The 22,580-nt window shown below is 50.5% G+C and overlaps 1 protein-coding gene across 8 annotated transcripts in view; it reads left to right on the top strand.

Annotated features, from left to right (window-relative positions):
• Positions 1–10,481, top strand: part of MGAT3 (beta-1,4-mannosyl-glycoprotein 4-beta-N-acetylglucosaminyltransferase) — a 31,004-nt gene extending 20,523 nt beyond the window's left edge. For 3 of the 8 annotated variants that reach the window (XM_066257568.1, XM_066257559.1, XM_066257579.1), the window contains one exon: positions 5,936–10,481. In XM_066257568.1, the coding sequence (XP_066113665.1) occupies positions 5,937–7,538 (1,602 nt within the window). In that variant the 5' untranslated portion in view covers position 5,936 and the 3' untranslated portion in view covers positions 7,539–10,481. Of the gene's footprint in view, positions 1–2,280; positions 2,377–5,935 lie in introns of those variants that run through there. The other 5 variants (XM_066257609.1, XR_010729114.1, XM_066257617.1 and 2 more) reach the window with 5 other exon arrangements.
• The last annotated feature ends 12,099 nt before the right edge of the window (positions 10,482–22,580 follow it).

The following is a 22,580-nucleotide window of genomic DNA, read 5'->3' as shown; positions in this document are numbered from 1 at the left end:
GGGCGGGGGGTGTCCTGCTGGGGAGGTCCCTAGAAAGCCTCACAGGTCTTTCCTCCTTTCCCTGGAGCCCCAGGAAGCAGGTCATCATTTCCCACCCCACCCCAATCAGGATCAGGCTCTGCCCAGGACCCACTTGCTAAGCCCCCAACAGGACAGCACATACTGGGGCCCAGGCCCTGCTAGAACTCAGCTCTGAGCCTTTGCCTTGGCTGCTCCTCCCTGACCCCAGGCTCTCTCTACTCTCTGCCAGGCTGGGGAACAGCGATAGTGATAAGAGCTCAAGCTTCTTGAGCCCTTGGTATGTGCTAGGCACTTTACATGATTGCTGAATACTTATATAAATAAGAAAAGGGAGGCACAGAAAATTATCAGCTTACCCAAGGCTACACAGGAAATGGCAGAGTCAGGATTGGAACTAGGCAGTCTGGTTCCAGAACGTGTACGTGCAAGTGATGGGGAGCCCTCTGAGGAGGCTCAGGGCAACAGAGGGTGCTCTCGCTGAGCACCTGCTGTGTACAGCTCCCTCCCTGTGACCTCACAGTCCTGCTGCTGAGAGACTGTCAGTGGAAGAGATAGGAACATGGTGGGCACTGGGAAAGGGATGGGCTGTGGGTTGGTCTCTCCAACTCAGAGTCTCAGTTTAAGTGGGCAGGGCAAGAATGCTCATATTCCATCTTATAGACGGGGGAATTTAGACTCAGGACAAGCGACCCTGAGGCTCAGGTTCATATGAAGTCAGGAAGCAAGGTTCAATGTTCCCCGTGGGCAGTCAGGAAAAAGGCTGGGAGAACTCTGCCCTTGGGGAGACCGCCTCTTCTCAGCAGAGCAACCCAAGTGAGCCTGTTCAAACCCAAGGCAGATCATGTTTCTCTTCTCAGAGGCCTATGACAGCCACATTTCCAGCCATGACCCTAGGCCCTGCATGATTTGGGCCCATCCACCTCCCTCTGGTCTGTTCTTGTAGTTCCTCCTGAGCAGCAGCTTTTTCTTCTGCCTGGAACCTTCTTCCTCTGCACGCTCATCTTGGTGAGACTTGCCTTGACCACCCTCTTTGTTACTGAACCCACCCCCCTCCTCTCCTTTCCTCTCCTTTATTCTTCTCTAGAGCATGACCCTTTCTGATGTATGCTATTACTTGACTTCTTTGTTTACTGCTGCCCCTTCCCCTGCTCACCCCAAGCATGCTCCATGGGGGGGGGTGTCTTTGCTGCATGGACTCCTGTGCTCCCGGGGTCTAGCACAGTGCCTGGCACAAAGCATGCTCTCAGGAAGTTGCTGCTGACCTAATGGATAATACAGGTTGGGTGAACATCCTGTAGGGTGTTGTGTGGGTCAAATGTGACAGTGGCTGTTTCATCCAATAGGGTTGTCTTCACTGGTCACCAGATAGACATTTCATAGAACCCTGTCGCCCACTTGGGTTAAACTTGGCACATGGAAGGGGCTCAGGACAGCTTTACCACTGGATTAAATCCCACTATTGACCCCAAAGAATCAAGTCTGACCCTTACAAATTGTGTGACACTGAGCAAGTTACATCATCTCTCTGGCCTCAGTCTCCTCATCTGTGAAGTGGGGATGACAATGGTGCCTGCTTCATGTTGGGAGGATTCAATGAGGTTGTGTGTACAATGTGCTCAGGACAATAGCTAGGTTGTGTCAGTGACCATCACCTTTATGGTTACACACCTGATGCTGTCTCTATGATGCTTTATAATGGATGCAGACATGCTACTGGCTGGGGCCCAGTTCTGTTCCATGGCTTCAGCCAACAGCCACGTTATCTGCACTGGGGAGAGGTCAGCTGTAAGGAGGGATACAGGCACTGGCTTAGGAACAGAATTTATGTTCAAGTCTTGACTTGCCCACCTACTTACTGTCATTGGGGGAAGTATCTGCTTTCTGAGTCTCATTGCCCTATCTGTAAAAACAGCTGCTACAGTGACCTGTCAGGGTGGTTGAGACTTAAATGAGACCCCAGTTCCCAATGCTTATGTATTTATTCTGTTTCCTACTTATATGCCTCTCAGTCAAAAAATGTATTTGAGCCCCTGGCCAGATAGCTCTAGAGTATCGTCTCAATATGTAGAGGTTGCTGGTTTGATCCTTGGTCAGGGCACATACAGGAACAGATTGACGTTTCTGTCTCTCTCCCTTCTCTCTGTCTAAAATCAATAAAAAAATTTTAAAAATATATTTTTCCTGCCCAGGTGGTGGTGCAGTGGATAGAGCATTGGACTGGGACACGGAGGACGCAGATTTGAGACCCCGAGGTCGCCAGCTTGAGCACGAGCTCATCTGGTTTGAGCAAGGCTCACCTTGAGCCCGAGGTCACTGGCTAGAGCAAGGGGTCACTCCATCTGCTGCAGCCCCCTGGTAAAGGCACATATGAGAAATTAATCAATGAACAACTAAGGTGCTGCAACAAAGAATTGATGCTTCTGATCTCTCTCCCTTCCTGCCTGTTTGTCCCTATCTGTCCCTCTTTCTCTGTCACACAAAATAAGTATTTTAAGTACTTATCAAAATATATGAAGAGCTTGACTGTTGGTGGCACAGTGGGTAGTGTCAGCTTGGGACACTGAGGTCCCAGGTTTGAAACCCCAAGGTTATTTACTGGCTTTAGTGCAGGCTCATCTGGCTTGAGTATAGGTTCACCAGCTTGAGTGTGGGGTTGCCGGCTAAAGCGCGGGATCACTGAAATGATCCCATGGTTGCTGGCTTGAGCCCAAAGGTCACTGGCTTGAAGCCCAAGGTTGCTGGCTTGAGCAAGGTGTCGCTGGCTCAGTTGGAGCACTCCCGGTCAAGGCACGTATGAGAAGCAATCAGTGAACAACTAATGTAACACAACTATGAGTTAATACTTCTCATCTCTCTCCCTTCCTGTCCCTCTCGGTAATATACATATACATGTATGATAAAAAGGAATCAGGCCAAGAATAAGAATTAAAAAACACAGGTAGCTGTGAGTGAAGGTATCCCAGAAAATGTAGATTATGAGACAATGACTTGCTCTGGCCTGACCGCTGTTGACTTTTGAGGTTCCTAGCAGCCCAGGTGATTAGAGAAACATGCTCATGCTCAGTTCCAATTCTTGGCAGCAAGCTGGGGTGGGGCCTTACGAAGGGGCATTGGTGAGTCTGTCCTCCAAAGGGCATAGCTGGCCAGGTGTAAGCGATCCTAATAGCTAGCCTGGGGAGTCGGGTGATTGTGATCTCAGTGGGGTCCCAGGGTCCCCTTTGTGAGAAGCAGGGCATTTACTTGCCTCCCTGAGTTTCTTACCTGCTAAGGCCTTTGTTCGCTGCTGCCAGGGGATTTAGTCCTGGCTCTACCCTGCCTTGCCCTGGCCTCCACAGTTCACAGGCCAGTTCAGTCCAACCAGGACAGAGATTGGGATGTGCCCTCCAGAGGCAGGTCCCAAGAAGGGATAAACAATATACCAGAAGGATCAGGGCTCCCTTGCCAGGTCCTGAAATCCTTAGGTGGGTCACTGCAGGCTTCTGCATTTCTGACCTAATTTTACAGTTGCTTTACATCTGGTCCCTGCCATGGCAACAGCTCTTCTGCCTTTCTTGGGATCCCCCCATTGCCCCTCCACTTACCCTGCTTGCCTAGTTCACCTGGACTCACTTTGCCAGAGCAGGGCTGGAATCCATTGTGGAGTCCAGAAGACCCACTTCAAAATGCTGCCAAGGAGCAGGCCCTCTCTCCCACCTTCCCAAAAGCCAATGGAGATCAGCTCCACTCTGTCCTGGGACAGCTGACATTCAGCAGAAGTTAGGCCTCCTTCCCTCATTGTCCTACCTGCCTGCAGTCAGCTGTGCTAGCCACCTGTGGGCAGGCTCCAGGAAGGTCCAGGAGATGGCACATCTTGGACTGGATAGCGTAAGTACTGCCCTGACCAGGGGCTTGGACACGAGACTGTTCACTAGCTTGCTAAGGACTCCTCGCCAGGGTGAGGCCAGGAAAAGTATGTATGTAGCACAGGAGTCAAGCCACCCAGGTTCATGTTCCAGCTCTGTAAATCTGAGAAAATCCTTGAAGTCCCTTGGTTTCCTCCTTTATAAAATGAAAAGGTTGAAGGAAATGGTCCTAAAATTTGTTCTAGATCACACATTCATGATTCTGTGCCCTATGACCATGTAGCTGGAAATTATGTTGTAGCTTTCCAGGTTTGAGCATTGAAAGGAACAAAAGTTTACTGAGCACATACTGCATGCCAAGAACTCTGTACCCATTTCACAGATGTAGAAACTGAGGTTCACAATGGTGAGGAGCCTTGCATGAATAAGGTCACAGTATCATTTCACTGTACCCTGCTGTCCTCAGAATTAAGAAGTGAAAGGGAGAGTGTGGCAGGAAGACACCCAAATGACTCGGAGAAAGAGTCAGAGAAGAAGCCACAGAAAGGAGCACTGTAAGGGAAAAAATGTTCTAGGTGAAAGGACAGTGCCCCACAGATGGGAATCTATGGAAGGGGAAATGAAGACACCAGATGCCAAAGGCCAGGTTTCTGTCCCAACCCCTCCTGTGACTTGGTGGGTCACCCCAAACAAGTCAATGGTGGTTCCACTCAGCCAAATGGGTGTAACCTCCCAGCCTGCCCACCCACCTCCTTGGCCTTAAGGACAAAATGAGCTGAGAGTGTTCTCCTGCTTCACAGGCTTTCATGAGATAAACAATACATCCAAATAAAGTGTGGAGTTTAGTTGATAGTAACGTGCCTATTTCAGTTTCCTAATTGTGACCAATGTATGGTGGTGATGTAAGATGTTGACCCTGGTGGAGACTGCATGAGGAGTGTAGGGGAAGTCTCATCTATGTAACTTTTCTGATAAACTACAAATAACTTGAAATTGTAAATAATATATATATATGTGAGGCTCTCCTCAGCCATAACGAATTGATAAATTATACTGCATAAATAGATAATAGTTATATTCATGAACCAGTCATGAATAGAGATTGATTCATTCAAAATACCCACTGAATATTATGTAAGATTTAAAAGGAAATGGTAGATTTCTACTGATCTGAAAAATCTCTTTAATCTATTATTGATTAAGAAAAAGTTTGATTTGCCTTAGTGTCCAATATGATATTTATGAAAACTATTAACCCGAGAACAGAAAAAAGTGTATCTAAAACCAGCAATATACCTCTAACAGATCAAATTATTTATGCCTAGAGATCAATAGATCAATCTGGTATACGGCATGGGATAGTGAGGGGACTTTTACTTACTTTTAGCCTTTAAATATTTTAGCATTAAATGGCATCTCTTGAGACCTGTGAATTTTTTCTGTGAAAAGGTATTCAAACAACTTGTCAATATTCCACAAATAAATAAATAATAAAATAAAATAAAATTAATGGAGGTCAGGTAGAAAGAAAGAACAAATGAATGAGCCAGAACATCACCCTAGGCAGTGCAGAGAAGAGCCCCCATGTTTGCAATTTTGCAGCCTGTTCTCCCCCTCATTTGGGACCTGTAAGCCCCCTGGGGCAGCTGCACTGCAGGATTGAGCTTTTCCCAGGATGCATTTTGTTCCTGGAGCAATGCAGCTGGTACAATCAGGGTAGGGTGAGCTAGGTGGAGAAGAAGGCTGCAGAGGCTGGGTGTGTGGTGACCTGGTGGTCTCTTGGGGGGGGAAGGACTGTGGGAGCAAGGGGAAGGCACTGAACTGGGAGGGGAGTTTCCTTAATACTGGGGCTTCCAGGGGGACTGGGTACAGCAGGTTGGACTAGCAGGCTTAATTCCCTGGGGAGGGAGAACAGGAAGTGACTTCATGCAAGGTCACCAGCAAGTGGCCAGGACATTCACAAACAGTGGCAGCAAAGGCCTCCTCAAGTTCAGCTCCTAGAAGGGCCTCAGGCTCCCCTCACTCAGGAATGCAGACCCCTGACCCGTCTGCTCTCTCCCTCTTTCCTGCAGGATGAAGATGAGACGCTACAAGCTCTTTCTCATGTTCTGTATGGCCGGCCTGTGCCTCATCTCCTTCCTGCACTTCTTTAAGACCCTGTCCTATGTCACCTTCCCCCGAGAACTGGCCTCCCTCAGCCCTAACCTGGTGTCCAGCTTCTTCTGGAACAATGCCCCAGTCACGCCCCAAGCTAGCCCAGAGCCGGGGAGTTCCGACCTGCTGCGTACCCCCCTCTATTCCCACTCGCCCCTGCTCCAGCCACTGTCACCAAGCAAGGCCACCGAGGAACTCCACCGAATGGACTTCGTGCTGCCCGAGGACACAACTGAGTATTTCATCCGCACCAAAGCTGGGGGTGTCTGCTTCAAACCAGGCACCAAGATGCTGGAGAAGCCTCCATCAGGGCGACCAGAGGAGAAGCTGGAGGCAGGCGATGGCTCATCTGCCAGGGGCCAAGCCCGGCACCTGCTGAGCGCCCGGGAGCGTGTGGGGAGCCGGGGCCTTCGGCGCAAGTGGGTGGAGTGCGTGTGCCTTCCGGGCTGGCACGGGCCCAGCTGTGGTGTGCCCACCGTGGTGCAGTACTCCAACTTGCCTACCAAGGAGCGCCTGGTGCCCAGGGAGGTGCCGCGGAGGGTCATCAACGCCATCAACATCAACCACGAGTTCGACCTGCTGGATGTGCGCTTCCACGAGCTAGGCGACGTGGTGGACGCCTTTGTGGTGTGCGAGTCCAACTTCACGGCCTACGGGGAGCCACGGCCGCTCAAGTTCCGGGAGATGCTGACCAACGGCACGTTTGAGTACATCCGGCACAAGGTGCTCTACGTCTTCCTGGACCACTTCCCGCCCGGCGGGCGGCAGGACGGCTGGATCGCCGACGACTACCTGCGCACCTTTCTGACGCAGGACGGCGTGGCGCGCCTGCGCAACCTGCGGCCCGACGACGTCTTCATCATCGACGATGCCGATGAGATCCCCGCGCGCGATGGCGTGCTCTTCCTAAAGCTCTATGACGGCTGGACCGAGCCTTTTGCATTCCACATGCGTAAGTCACTCTATGGCTTCTTCTGGAAGCAGCCGGGCACCCTGGAGGTGGTGTCGGGCTGCACGGTGGACATGCTGCAGTCAGTGTACGGGCTGGACGGCATCCGCCTGCGCCGCCGCCAGTACTACACCATGCCCAACTTTCGGCAGTACGAGAACCGCACCGGCCACATACTGGTGCAGTGGTCGCTGGGCAGTCCTCTGCACTTTGCTGGGTGGCACTGCTCCTGGTGCTTTACGCCCGAGGGCATCTACTTCAAGCTCGTGTCTGCCCAGAACGGTGACTTTCCCCGCTGGGGTGACTACGAGGACAAGCGGGACCTCAATTACATTCGGAGCTTGATCCGCACCGGGGGCTGGTTTGATGGCACGCAGCAGGAATACCCGCCAGCCGACCCCAGTGAACACATGTATGCCCCTAAGTACCTGCTCCAGAATTACAACCAGTTCCGATACCTGCTAGACAACCCCTACCAGGAGCCCAAGAGCACGGTGGAAGGTGGGCCGCGGAACAGGGGTTCCGAGGGAAGGCCACCTGCCAGGGCCAAATTGGAAGTGGTGGAAGGCTAAGGTTGCATGATCTTCTAGGGCCAGTGGCAGGGCCGGGGGGTGGTAACTGCCCCTCCTGTTATCTTCCTGCCCCCTTCTAACTTCTGGGGGTTCTTAAGAAGACCAGGAGTAGATGGATAGAGGGGAATCTATCCTATTCAAGCCCTTGTGAATCTGGAGTCAGGCCTGTGAGCTCAAAAACATCATTCCTCATCAGGAGGGGGAGCCTGACCTTTCTGCCCTCCGAGAGTACTGTGGCTAGGCGGTGCCAGTGTAGAGTGCATGATGGTTACTGGGTAACAGGGGAGGGTGGGGAACGAAGCTGGAGGAACTCTCACCAAGGCCATGTGGGAATTGGACCTGCAGTTGGAAGGGGATGTGCCAGGAGGTCCCCTGCTCTGTAAATAGTTGTATATGGGTCCAACTATTTGAGACTCCAAGAAAGGAGGGGATAAAAAACAGCACCCAACTGGGAGGAGCACAGTGTCCTCAGAAGTGCTGGGCCAGAGGAGCGGAGAACTCCGCCCACCTGCCCCACAGGACACCACTCTACTGGATGGCCTTGTGTTCCCCAGACCCTCCTGAGCTGACATAGGTGTGGGGCCTGGGGAAGCCCTGGGGGGGGTCTTCCTTTTAGTTCTGAACCTGGCTTTGATGTTCCTTCTTACTTTTTATATTGCTGTCTTGTCCTTGCAAGGCCAGGAGTCCAGTTCTGAGGGTGGGATGGGACATCAGCCAGCCTAGTAGGTCAGACCTGGGGGCGTCCCTTTCCCACTGGACTCCACAGCTCCAGCTCTCCACTGTCTCAGGTGGAGATAACCTTGTGCCCCTTCTTGGTGTTGGCTTGGGTCAGGAAGGGGCCATGAGGCTTCCCTGGGCCCAAGAGGGACATTAAGGCCAGTTATACGTCATCTCATTCCTCTTAGTTTGCCTCATGGGGGTAGGAAATGTATTCATTAAAGTGGATTCTAAGCTGCTGTAATTAAGAGATCCCAAAATACAGTGGTGTAAGCAAGACAGCGTATTTCTAATGGAACTGTCTAGAGGGAGGTGGTCTGGATCATGTAGGGCAGCTCTGCTTGCCTCATACATGCCTTCCAGTTCTGGATAGAGTGGTTGCTCCAGTTGCCACCACCACATGCCTGGGGAAGCGAGGGAAACGCATACCCTTTGCTGTTAACACCTTAAACCAGACATGGCAAAGTCACTTCTGATCGCATCTGCTGGCCAGGACTTAGTCACATGGCTACGGAGCTGCAAGGGAAGCTGGGCTGCCATGTGCCCAGCCTCAGCTTAGTTCTCTTACTTAAAAAGGATGGAGAAGGTAGATACAGGGGACAGGAAGCATCTCTGGCGCTGGAGGAGGGAAAGACGGTAGAAATGACTGTTATAGTCATGAGATCCTCCTCTCATGTTTGTAGCTCCTGGAACAACCTACTCCTGCCCCCATCACTGCCACCCCAGGGCTGGGGTGCAGTGAGAGCCTGCAGTTAGGGGAAAGGTAAGACACCACCTCCCTGAGGCCCCATTGGATGCTCCCCCAGTGATGCCAGGGTGCAGAGGCTGCCTGTGGAATGGTACATGTTTGTATGTGTGTGTATTTATGGGCATGGGTGCATGTTTGTGTGTACTTGTGTGTGTTGATGTGTCCCTGTACATAGATACTTATGTGGATGTGGGAGCAGAGTGCAGGCCCACCCCCTTACCCGGGATCTGGAGCCTGTGGCCACACCACCTATAGTACCCCAAAATGACTGAGGCAGAAAGCCCTTGGGGAGCCTGGAAAGCAAGGCTGAAAGGGATGCATGGTTCATCTGTCTGTCTGTCTTTCAGTCCAAGGGATGAGAATCCTGACCTGAGGGCTGAACAGCTGAGTGCCCACTACCTCCCAGCTCCTCTTGGCCATCCTTCCACCCCGTGCCCTCCAACCTCCAGCAGGGACTTTCTCTGGGTATGTCCTGACAGGCCAGAAGAGGAGGTTGTCCCTTTGCTACAGCTCTGTCTGGGGAGGTTCCCAGTGTGAGTGTGATCTGGAGAGCTGGCTGTAATGCAGTCTCTGGTGGGCAGGAAAGAAGAAGGCTGAGGGGCTCTATTGCCCCCTCTCCCTACTGTCTAGAGAGTCCCTCAAGGGGACCCTTCTCTTAGAGTTACAGCAGCCCCCCAATCCCTCTTTGGGCTAAGAAGTGACTCAGGAGGCCAGCCACCACTGCTTACCCCTGAAATGGCAGTCTCAGGGCTCCTGAATCATGCCCAAGCCCCAGCTGAGAAATCTCCCTCCTTGCCAGCTTCCATATCCCATGCTCCTAGCCGCCTCCTACTACGGCAGGATGTCCTCTTCCCAGGCTGGCTTCCGTTTCACCAGCTCAGGGGCAGTGGAAGAAGGGAGGAGCTTAGACTTGTCAAGCCCCACCTTTCCCCTCAGACCCAGGAGGGCATGTTCATGGTCACTGCCAAGTGGAGGCCTGGCCCTTGCAAGATGACAGCTGTCAGAGGGGTGGGTTTAAGAGTTTCACATGTATTCACATCATACACTGGGAATTTAGGGGGCAGGGGAATCCTGAGCCACTCCCCCATTATGAAGGGAAACGAAAATGTGAATGTGAATGCTGGTACACCACTGGCCCTGTCAACATACACAGATCTTTCCCTGGGAACACCTGCCCTATGGCCTATAGATTTAAGGAGGCCCAGCATACCCTTAGGCCATGTTGGTTCCCAGGGGCAGGCGTGAGAGAGCTTTGGGGCAAAGTGACTGGTGGGGTCAGGAGACAGGATTTGTCCAAGCAAATAGCAGGGCCCTGGGAAATGTATAATTTAAGGACACCATTATTATTATTTTTTTGGTAAGGAAAAATCAATGTGTACATTCTGAAATCATTTTCTCTGTAAATGGTTGGATTTCATTTCACCCTTAAAGGGATGCTTAAGATAATATTAATAATAAAAACAGCCACAAAGTCTGAAGAGTGGTGTGTGTGTGGCTAGTTTGGGGGTGCTCTGGGGCAGGGGGGTTGCAAGTGGGTAGCTCTGGTCTTGCTGCAGCCTCTCACTATGGAGGGCTGGATCTTTGGGGTGAGAGCCTTCCCAGGACTGGACAGCAGGTGAGGAGGGTGCAGCTACCTCCTCCAGCACCACAGAGTGTCTGTCCTTCCTTCTCACTGGTGGAAGTGGGCTAAGAAAGGGAAGGAGAAGCAGGCCTGGGACTGGCAACACCCACTCTCTCATGGCAAAGGGACTTCTGGGGATCTAAATGAAGACTTTGGTGCCTCTGCTGAGAGGCCAGCAGTCCTCCCACAATTGTGCTCTTGGGGCATTGAGACCAACGTGCCTACCTCAGCTGCTTCCTCCCTATGCCTGTGGGGTCCTTAGGTCGTACAGACACTTGACGGCAGGACAGAGCTAGGCCTGGATTTACAGAGCTAGTTCTGTCATCACCCTCTGGAGCAGCTGAGGATAGCAGCATTCAGGATTGGTCACCTCTATCCCATGGAGCTGTCCTTGGACTTGTGTAGTGATGGTGCCTGGTGCCATAAAATGTGGGCTGGGGGGCTTCCTGGACGCTTCCTCTGGGACCCATGGATACCGGCACTGTCCTGGGGAGAGGGCCCTCTGGGTGTTTTCTAAGAAGAGTCTCAGAGATGGTGGGAGTGGATACACTTTGAGCTCTGCCTTGGTTGCCTGTGGGGTAGCTATGCAGCCTCCATGTTAGATGGGGAGACCAAGGCTGGAGATGGGAAGGAGTGACTGCAGCATTGAGTGGCCAGAGCAGGGGCTAGTGTCTCCTGAGCATCCACAGTGTGCCAAGCACTTTACATGTGGTTGGTGATGGAAGGAAAAAGACACAATGTTCTTGAGATTTGCAGAAGACAGAGAATTTCCTAATTCAGCCAGTCCAGTTCACCATGATCACTTCCTGGGGCAGGGGCACCATAGGGGGGTGCTCAGTTCTATAAAGCTTTTTAAGGGTCCCCTTGATGGCTAGTGTTTAACATGATCTGATTAGGATGCTTAGGAAGCAATTTTGCTTTTGGAAATTTAGTTCATCTCTCAGGAAGTTCCCGTGCTAATGCAGTTAGGCACGTGACCCCTCTGTGACAATTAGTGCTTCTGTTCTGACACCCACCTGTCCCACCCCTCATATCCATGCCATCTTTTTTGCCACTGCTTGCCTTTCAACTCAATCCTACACTCAGTTACTGACTGTCTACAGGACATCGGGCCCTGAGGAAGATATAGAAATGGACAGGACACATTTTTTTTTGTTCTCTAGGAGGTCAAAATAGATTGGAAGTAGGTAAGGTTTTCTTGACCTCAGCGCTACTGACGTTGTGGACCAGATCATTCTTTGTGTGGGACCGTGCATTATACGGTGTTTAGCAGCATCCCTGGTTTCTGCCCACTACACACCGGTAGCATCCACTCCCCTGAGTGTGGCAATCAACCATGTCTCTAGACATTACTAAACAAATGTCCCCTGAAGTGCAACACCGCCCAGGTTAAGAATCACAGGAGTAGGAGGACACACTGTTGAGCATCTTCTGTGTATGTGCCAGGCACTTTGCTCACATCACCTCATTTGATCCAATGTGATGGTCATTGGAAGATCAGCTTTTCGAGTTGAATTTAATGGTATTTGGGGTGGGGGTTCCTCCCACTTGCAAGCATGGGAGGTTGGAGGTGGGGGATGGGAGGGTTGAGGGAGATTAAAGGTAGAAATTGCTCAAAGGTACATGGTCCCGGGCAGGATGTAGGACCAGGGTGTCCATCACCCTCTCCTGGTGCTGCAGTGCCTCCTAGTGGTAGGGCGAGGCATGTCAGCTACATGTGGTGCTGCTTCCCTGCTCTCCTTTCCTTCCTCTTTCTTCTGGCTGGACGCCACTTGGGATTGAAGACATTTTATACAAATGCATTCCACAAAATGGAAAAACAAATATATAAAAATTAGAATCATGGAAAATTATAAGTAGAAAGCCAAGCCTAGGAAACAACATGAAGCAATGAAGGGAGTGGTAGGAGAACCTCAAAATGTGGAAGGCATGCAGCGGAGAGGGGCCCATCCTCTTCTCCACCTTTGCAGATGAGGAAATGAATTTTCCAGAACTTGCACAGGAGGTGGCAGAGCTTTGGGATGAACACTAACAGCAGACACCTCTGGAGCATCTGTCTTGTCTATTGGTTGTGTCTTTCTCACTTTTATGTCCCCAGCACTCTGCCCAGGGCCTAGCAGCACTCACTAAATCTGCTGAATTGTACACATAATAATTCACCCTTCCTTTGATGCCCCCACACCTGTGTTATTAATGGTGGTAGATGTTGATATCCACCCCACCAGCATGTCCCTAAACAGTTGAACCCCAAAGACCCCCACACCCTGGCAGACCAGGGCAGCTGCCTTCCTTGGTTAGGGTCACTTGTCCTCTGCCTCACAGAGGGCAGAGGCCCACCCATAGGAATGGCTTTCCCTCTGCGGAGCTGTGTTCTGAAAGGGCTCCCATCCTCCAGCCTGTGCCTGGACTGCGGGTTGCCAAGACATCCAGGAAGGGAAAGGCTGTTTGCCCGCAACCGAGCAGGAGAGCATCAGTGGGTCAAGTTCCAAGACTCAAAGGACAAAGAACGTGTACAAACATCACAACTGTCATCTAAACCAGTGGTCCCCAACCCCCGGGCTGTGGACCAGTACCAGTCCGTGGGCCATTTGGTACCGGTTCGCAGAGAAAGAATAAATAACTTAATTATTTACGTTTTATTTATATTTAAGTCTGAACAATTTTTTATTTTAAAAAAATGACCAGATTCCCTCTGTTACATCCATTTAAGACTCACTCTTGATGCTTGTCTCGGTCACGTGATACATTTATCCGTCCCACCCTAAAGGCCAGTCTGTGAAAATATTTTCTGACATTAAACCGGTCCGTGGCCCAGAAAAGGTTGGGGACCACTGATCTAAACCACAGTTAGGGTCTTTCCCAGCACCTCTCATCCTTGGGAACACATCTTGGCTTAACTACTGGTGTTGCCATACAGCCTGGACCCTGACCGGGCAATGCGGAAACGGTCCCTTGCTCTTCCTTCTCCCTCTGCCAGTTTCCTGCAGCCAACCCATTCTCCACACAGGGCTACCCCAGTCTGTACAGGCCTTCGTGCACACTGGGAGGGCATCCCCTCCTCGTTACATTTTACTCTCAGCTATTGAAAAATTGCCGTAATGTTCTCGTTTCATTAGAAGAAGACACATCACTGCCTTCTGTCATAGAAATGTCCAAAGAAACCTACAACTCCACAGGTCTGATGTGAAAGGCGCCCCTTGGGTGTGGTGCCCTTGTTCAGTGTGCAGCATGAACAACCACACCCAGCAGCCCTGGACCTGCTCCTCTCACTACCCCTTCCTAACTTTAGCATCATCTGTGGCTCCCCATCATCTGCAGTGCTAAGTCACCCTGCTACTCTGTCATGCCACCTTGTGCCATATCCTTGGACTGGAGTAGACCCCTGACTCAAAGGCAGTCCATCCACCTGCAGGTGGGCAGCACTGCCCTTGGCATGGCCTGGTTTGAAGAGATGACCTGGGCCTGTCAGAGGAAGTGGGTTAGAAAGGGGAAGAATGGAGCAGGTGCAGAGAGAAGCAGCCACGAGAGACCAGCCTCCAATAACTGGTTCTGGTGGGTCCTTAGGACAAACCTGACCCCCTGAGGAGGACTCTGACCTGTGGACTCAAAGTGGCCCCGTCAGAGCTGTGACTGGAGGGAGGTCACGCTGATCCAGGAGTCAGCAGATTCAAAGTAGTCACAATATTCTGAAGACCTGAAGGTGGGGTCCTCAAATATGCACAGTGTTTGGTTAAAAGTAGCATCTTGTGGCATCAGGAGAAAGAAAAATTAGTTTATAATTATCTGACAGCCATTTAGTAAAAAGACTACAATCTTTCCCTCATGCCTTACACCAAAAAGTGACTCCCAGATGAATATACCAAAGATATACAAAGTTTAAAAATTACAATTTGACCTGTCTCTTCGATCTCTGGGCTGACGTGTGTGTGTGTGTGTGTGTGTGTGTGTGTGCGTGCGCGCGCATGTATATGTGTTAGATCCAGCAGGGAGGGGTTGAGCTGGATAAACACTAAGGTCTCTAACAGCTGTGAGAGCTGCCATTCATTATACCCTGGCTCTAAGCCCAGTGACCCTAGGCCCACCATACCCATCTGCGTCCTGGAACACTTCTTCCTCGACCGGAATATCCTTGGTTTGCATCTCTTCATCCCTTCATGGTCTTCTTCCGGAACTCCTAGCAGATGGGTTGGGAACTCTGCAAGCCCCAGCATCCTCAGGAGTCTAGCTTCTAGTCCTATACCTGGGGCTTTGGTTTCAGTTCTTTTCCTGGGCTATGGAGACTTTTACCTTGGACTTAAGTCCAGGTTCAAAATGAGTTATGCTATTTCAGCTTTCTCCTATATTTTAAGTTTCAGTGCTTTGTGATGAGAGTTGGAAAGGTATGTCAGAGAATGTACTCATCGTGACTCTGGTGGGCAGTTGGACTTTTCTTTTTTTTTTTTTTTTTTTTTTCATTTTCTTTTCTGAAGCTGGAAACAGGGAGAGACAGTCAGACAGACTCCTGCATGCGCCCGACCGGGATCCACCCGGCACGCCCACCATGGGGCGACGCTCTGCCCACCAGGGGGCGATGCTCTGCCCATCCTGGGCGTCGCCATGTTGCGACCCTCCTGGGCGTCGCCATATTGCGACCAGAGCCACTCTAGCGCCTGGGGCAGAGGCCACAGAGCCATCCCCAGCGCCCGGGCCATCTTTGCTCCAATGGAGCCTCGGCTGCGGGAGGGGAAGAGAGAGACAGAGAGGAAGGCGCGGCGGAGGGGTGGAGAAGCAAATGGGCGCTTCCCTATGTGCCCTGGCCGGGAATCGAACCCGGGTCCTCCGCACGCTAGGCCGACGCTCTACCGCTGAGCCAACCGGCCAGGGCCTGGACTTTTCTTTTATTCCTTTTTCTTCCTATGTAGGATGAGAAATCCTACACAGGCCTGGCAGACTCAGAAGACTATATAGGAGCCCAATAGATAATGGAAAGGAGTGAGCACCCATGGATGAGACAATAGGGAGTGAGGGGGATTGGGGTGAGCTGGGGAGCTCATGCTCTGTCCAAAGGTGATGACTATTTCCCAGCATAGGTCGGAAGCCTAGAGTTGCCAGATCTTCTAACTCGGGGTTCCCCAAACTACGGCCCGCGGGCTGCATGCGGCCCCCTGAGGCCATTTATCCGGCCCCACCGCACTTCCAGAAGGGGCACCTCTTTCATTGGTGGTCAGTGAGAGGAGCATAGTTCCCGTTGAAATACTGGTCAGTTTGTTAATTTAAATTTACTTGTTCTTTATTTTAAATATTGTATTTATTCCTGTTTTATTTTTTTTACTTTAAAATAAGATATGTGCAGTGTGTATAGGGATTTGTTCATAGTTTTTTTTTTATAGTCGCCCTCCAACGGTCTGAGGGACAGTGAACTGGCCCCCTGTGTAAAAAGTTTGGGGACCCCTGTTTAACTATTTGAGCAAACCTGGAAAGCTGTCTTTTATAATTTTCTGGGACTTACAAAGCTCTTTGTGTAGCAAGGAGAACACTTCTTGGACCAGCCTAGCATGTAGGCCTCCAGTTTGTCCCTTGAGGATGAGGAGGTGGAGATAGAGGTAGAGGCTACAATTAGCCTGAATGGTGCTGCCTAGCTGTAAAATGGGTACATTAATACCCAGCCCACATGAGACTGTAGTAGGGATCAACGGGGATAAAGGATGTAAAAGGAGACCAAGTGACATTCATTGAGCAATTGCTCTGGGCTGGGCACTGTACTCAGCCTACCCACCTTTCTCCTAAGTCCTGAAACTCACAGAGGTTGCACAGGTGGGAGGTGGAAGTGCTGGGATCGAGGCTCTGAGCCTGTGCGTCTGCCCGCCCCTGGCTCCCAATCCTGCTGCCTGGCAAAGGGAGAGTGTTCAGCAAACAAGCTTCCATTCCTTTTGCCCTTTTCAACACCACCTGGCACAACGTGGGCAGTAAAGTTTCACTCACTTGAAACCTCACTCTTGTGTAGGGCTATCAGATTTTAGTTTAGTGAGTACAGGATCGATGACATCTGATTATAGCAAACTCTATTATGAGGGAGGCAGCTCTTTCTGTGAGTGATTTCCGGGTCTCTGGCTGGCTCACATCCCAGAGCTCTGCTGATCCGGTTACAGCCAACTCCTCCATCAGCCGGGTAATAATAGTGCCTGTACCCTCACTCCACTCTGGGTCCTCCCCTGGAAGGGCTGGGGAGGCAGAAGTAGGCTGGACTGAGCTTTCTGTCTTGTTATCCAGTAGCAATTTCCCTCCAATTCAGGGCAGCAGGCACTTACAGAGGGTCTCAATTTTGTAAGATGTCCTACTGGGCAAAGTGAAGGGAAGAAGACTGGTAAGATGCAGGCCTCAGGGTACTCACCCTCTCTGCCTTCTGTAGGGAAGCCTGGGGCTGCCTTGCCCTGCTCCCTCGTAGGTAAGGGGTACCTGGCCTGCTCTCTCAGGCTCCCCTCCATCTCCTTCGGGCCATGTAGGCCTCCAGTTTGTCCCTTGAGGATGCTCCCTCTACCAATTCTCCCTCTACCAATTCTCTCCTCAACCTATCTTCTCATCTTGCCCTTTTCATTCCCAGAAAAACTACTGTCTTCTTCTCACTTCCCATTTACTCTTCATTCCCTGTCCTCACAGGGCTGTGATTTCAGTGAGAGCAGAAAGGGGGTGGGGGGAGGAGAAAGAGAGAGACGGGATCATTGAGCTGTTCCTGTATGTGCCCTGACCAGGGATTGAACCATCAACCTCTACGTTTCAGGACGATGCTCCAACCAACTGAGCCATCCAGCCAGGGCAAGTACCAACTATTACTGTCCAGTGATGACTCTCTCAAGGGATACTTCAGAGGCCTGGGGATTGATCTCCTGCAGGTCTTAGCCCACCAGTCTAGTCCCTATAAAGTAGCAAGGCTGCTCTTTCCAAGATGTGAGTCTGATCATGGCACAGACTTCCCAATGCAGTTGGATCAAGGCCAAATCCCAGCTGTGAACTTCTGGGCCCTGCCTTCCATCTTCCTCACCAGTTTTTTTTTTTCTTAGAAAGCAAGGAAGAGAGATAGAGGAGAGAGAAAGAGAGAGAAGAGAGAAACATTGTTTAATTGTTCCACTTACTAATGCATTTATTGGTTGATTCTCATATGTGCCCTGACTGGGGATCAAAAACATAAGCTTGGCTTATCGGGATGATGCTCTACCAACTGAGATACCCAGCTGGGACTCAGCAGTCTTATCTTGGACCTCTTTTCCTGCATCCTCTAGGTTCTAGTCTTTTGAGCTCTCCAGTGGGCCATGGCCCCACTGTCTGCTTGGATTACTCCTTGTTCCATCACCTGATGAGCTCCTAAAACCTCAGCCACAGTTATAATTCTCATTGCAGAAATCTGCTTGACCTGCTTATCTCTTCTTCCATTTTAGTTAGCAAGAGTTAACTCAAGTTCTGATTACTTAGCTATTTATATTAGTCCCCATTTATGAGTGTAGAACCAAGACCTGACTAGTAATGATGCAGTGGATAGAGCATCAGCCTGGGATGCTGAGGATCCAGGTTCGAAACCCTCGGGTCACTGGCTTGAGCACAGGCTCATCCTATTTGAGCACAGTCTCACCAACTTGAGCGTGGGGTCGCCGACTTGAGCGTAGGATCATAGATATGATCCCACAATTGCTGGCTTGAGACCAAAGGTTGCTGGCTTGAAACCCAAGGTTACTGGCTTGAGCAAGGGGTCACAAGCATGGCTGGAGCCCCCAGTCAAGGCATGTATGAGGAGCAATTAATGAAGAACTAAAGTGACACAACTACGAGTTGATGCATCTCATTTCTCTCCCTTCCTCTCTGCCTCTGTTTCTGTCTTTCTCACGTGTACACTAAAAAAAAACACAAAATAAAAAATTAAAAAAATTAAAAAAAGGAAAGGAAAGAAAAGAAAAGAAAAGCCAAGGCTCAGAGAGGTTGAGAACCTACTTGCAGGTCACCTAGCCATCAGGAGGTGGAGCCGGGATTCAAACTTATAACTGACTAGTGGTGCCGATGTAACCGCCTGAAGCACACTTTGCAGGCCATCACTTCCTCCCTAGGATGCTCATCTGTTCAGCCTCATGTCTCATGCCTTCACCTCCCTATCTTGTGCTCCAGCCAGGTCGTGCTCACCTCCCTGCTTCTACACTGGCTCACAAGCTCTTCTGCATCCCACGGTCAAGGCTTCTCTCCTAGTTCTTGTCCATGTACTTGTCTGTCCCTTGCTTGACCCTGGACTTCTTGAGGACAGGAACTGCGTGTTTTATTTCTACATTCATGCCTCTAGTCCTGACTCAGACTAGGTGCTCACAAAATGTTGAATAAGTGACTACTTGGTTAATACATTGGGAACAATACTGCTAGTTCTCATGGGTTAGTCAACAAAAATGTTTTGTCCATTTTTGTCCAATTCACAGATGAAGAAATCAAAGCACACAAAGCTTAAACCAATTGCCCCATGCTCATCACCACCCCATATGCCCCTTCAAATTAGACTGGAGTTGATCAGTCTGACTGAAGGGAAATGGTTCAACTCTCCCAAACCCTCTACTTTTCTGGAAATTGTTAATTAATTAATTAATCCTACAATTAAATGCCTATTATGTGTGAGTCATTGTTTTGTTGAAAAAGGTTTCTCGCTTGCCCTCCAGTCATGATCCCATAAGAGGCTGTTGCCATCATCCAGATGTGAGACCAGGGGTTCTGTCAAAACTGCAGTATCAGCCAGAGAGATCCCAGAAGGTCCCCTGTCCTGTTAACCCAGCAGAGAGCTCTGAGTTTGGATCAGTTTGCTGGGGTCTCTAAGACAACAGTCACCAAGAACACCTGTGGATGCCAGAGGCCTGCCTCAACTGCCCTGTCTTCTCCCCTCCCACACGTTGCCATGGAAGCACTGGAAGCAGGAGGGGCCTTGTGATTCTGGAGGTAAAGAGAAAACCCTGAAGAACAAGAAGAGTCTAGGGGAACTGATCTGAAGGGCAGACCCCAAGGAACGCCCTTCCTTCCCTCCTAAAAATAATATTCTATAGAAAAGCAGGATCAGAAGGTATACGAAAGGTCACCTGGTCTTCTAGCTGGAAATGTCACCATTTAGATTTATTTGGGTCACAAAAGTGTTTAAAGAGAAGAGCAAAGTAGGGCAGCCTGGAAGAGAGGAAAGAACACGTTTCAGAGTCAGACAGATTTGGGTTCCACTGCAAGCTTTTCTGCTGCCTAGCTCAGTATCTCAGAGAAATGACTTATCTCTCTGGGTCTCGGGTTTTCTCATCTATTGTATAAAATCAGATAGGGGCTCAGACCAGGGAGGGGGCAGTGAGGAAGGGAGTGGTCAGATCTTGGAAATATTTGGTGGTTGAGCTATCAGGAAATCCTTGATCTCTCTGTTGCTTGTGGCAGATTAGAGACCCTCGGCAAAGGTCACTAATGAAAGAACAACTACTCCTTAAGTGCTAGATACCTTTTTAAAACCTCACAACAGGCTGAGAGATTAGGAAAATTGCCAGAGGGCAGCTGTCCCTAAATAGTGGAGCTGGAACTGAGAGCCAGTTGGGCCTGACGCCAGAGTCCAGCATTCCTTGACTTCACTCAGAGCTGGGCACCCAACGAGGTTTACAGATGTCATAAGGAGCTGGTGAGAGACAGAGAAGCCAGTGGATGAATTAAAAAACAGTGCCTGGTAAATTACAGGAGCCAATAAATGTTTTGTTGTTGACCAGCTTAAAAACCCTAACTGTATGCAGACATTTCTGGAGGACCCAAAGGAGGCACCTAAGTGTGTTGGATAAGGGGTAAGAAAGAGGCTGGAAAAGACTTCCGGAGGGGACATTTGAGGTGGACCTTGAAGGGAAGGGGCGTGCCAGGAGATAAGGGGCCTGGGAAGTTGGAACAACAAAAAAGAATGAAAAGATTCGAAATCGATCTGACAATATGGGCTTGGAAGAGTTTTGAAAACTATGATAGGGAATATTGGTGTTAGCATTCCCGCAGGTACCCCCATAGTCCCAGCCAGACGGTGCTAAGGTCTGGCCTGATCCCCTGAAAGGCTACAGGGCTGGCAGCAGGCTTGGGGGGGTCTACCCAGCTGACGTCCCCTTGCGCTCTCCGCCTCTGTTGTTTTGCAGCACGTCCCTCCGGGAGGGCGGGGCCTGAACGCTCTCCACAGTTCCGTTTCTAGTGACGCCACGAAGAAGGCGGGGCTCAGGACCGTGCGCACGGTCCGATCAAGGGGACACACCCGACGAAGGTCCTGGGCCCACCCCAATAGAGGCTGGGACAGGGGAGACCGGAAGTCCTCCCGCCTCCGTCCGCCTCTATAGTCCCTCCTCTCAGCTCTGCGCACAAGGTCGTGTCCCGGAAGTGAAGGGGCCATGTTGGTGGGTGACCCGGTTAGAGGTACCGGGCGAGAGGCGAATATCGAGGAGTGGTAGCGCGCGCGGTCCGCGGGTGAGTGAGGGGAGGAGTGAGGGCCGGGGGCTGGGGCTCGCTGGGCCTCCTCTCAGGGCGGTGGCCGGAGTCCCCTATCCGGCCCGGGCCAGGACGCCGGGGGTCTCGCCCCACTGCGCCCTGAGTATTCTCTGCCAAGCCGTTCCGGCGCCCCGAGCCGGCCTGCCCCAGCCTCTGGGTCTTCCACCCCTACTCGACCCGATCCCCCCGGGGGTCAGTGGAGCACCTGGGGACCTGCCGGGACTCAGCCGCCCACTCGCCGAGAGACCTGTACTAACAGCCCTTGCGTGACAGTCGCCTCCTACCTCATAAAGCACTTTTCCTGTTGATTTTTAAAACTCATCTCTCCCACTCCGGGAGGCCCTTGGGGCCGAGGGTAGTCCCTTTGCAGTTGAGGTAAAGGGACGGTAGCTTGCTCAAGCCCACGCAAGAAGTTAGCAAGGCCAGAGGCTGATGACTAGCTGACTTTGGCCCCAAAGACCAGATCCTTTTACCAGTCAAATACCTCATTCACTCAGTCTCATTAGTTTATTTCTGAAACGAGGGTGATCATTTCTTCCACATAGGGACGTTGTTAGAATTCCCTTTTCCATTCAGCTTAGTTTTGAGCCCTTGGTATGAGCCAGGCGCTGTGTTGGGAAAGTTTGGAGCGCACCAAGAAGTGTGTATACTTGTAATTACCCCAGCAAGTGGTAATTGACTGTACAGAGGCGGTCAGAATTGGGGTCAGAAGGGTAGCCCCCTTTACAGCTGCGTTCTGTGGGCAAGTCACACCCCTCCGGAGCTTTAGTCTCCTCCACTTAAAATGGGGCTAATGATGATCCTGGTATTGTTAATAGAATGAGATATGGGACATGCTTAGAACATGCATGGTATATAGTAAACAGCAGGTGTTCACTTTTACTGTTATGTGCCCTGATCACCTCATAGGTTCTTTAATTTAAATATGATAATAGATGACAAAGCACTTTACAAATGATAACACTCTGTGAAAGGATTTTGTTACTGAAGGAGGATGGTGGCAGTCTTTGTGAAACTAAATCTAATACTGAGCATTTACAAACCAGGATTGGTGGTACTAGTAATAGCCATCGCTGTTAGAGTGTGCAGTATGTGCTAAGTGCTATTCTAAACACGTTTACATACATTAACTCATTTTATTCTCATACCAACCATATGGGCAGAATACAGTTTTAATCCTCATTTTACAGATGAGAAACTGAAGTAAGCACAAAAGGGGTTAAGAAACTTGCCCAAGGTGATCTACTCATTAGTAGTGGTATCAGGATTTAATTATGGTGGAGAGGGCTTCAATCAGTCTCTAGACCACCCCTGTAGTGAAATTGTACTACGAGCACTTTACATGTATTATCTCACATAGTTCTCAAAATTATGGTAGGACTGTTAACATATCATCTCCATTTTACAAGTGAAAAAGCTGATGCTTAGAGGTGTTAAGGACTTTGTCCACAGTCATGTGGTAAATGGTAGGGCCAGAATC

Source organism: Saccopteryx bilineata, chromosome 1 (assembly GCF_036850765.1).
Source record: "Saccopteryx bilineata isolate mSacBil1 chromosome 1, mSacBil1_pri_phased_curated, whole genome shotgun sequence".
Taxonomy (NCBI): Eukaryota; Metazoa; Chordata; class Mammalia; order Chiroptera; family Emballonuridae; genus Saccopteryx; species Saccopteryx bilineata.
The sequence above is the reverse complement of the archived record's forward strand: the minus strand, read 5'-3'. Positions and strand labels throughout refer to the sequence as shown.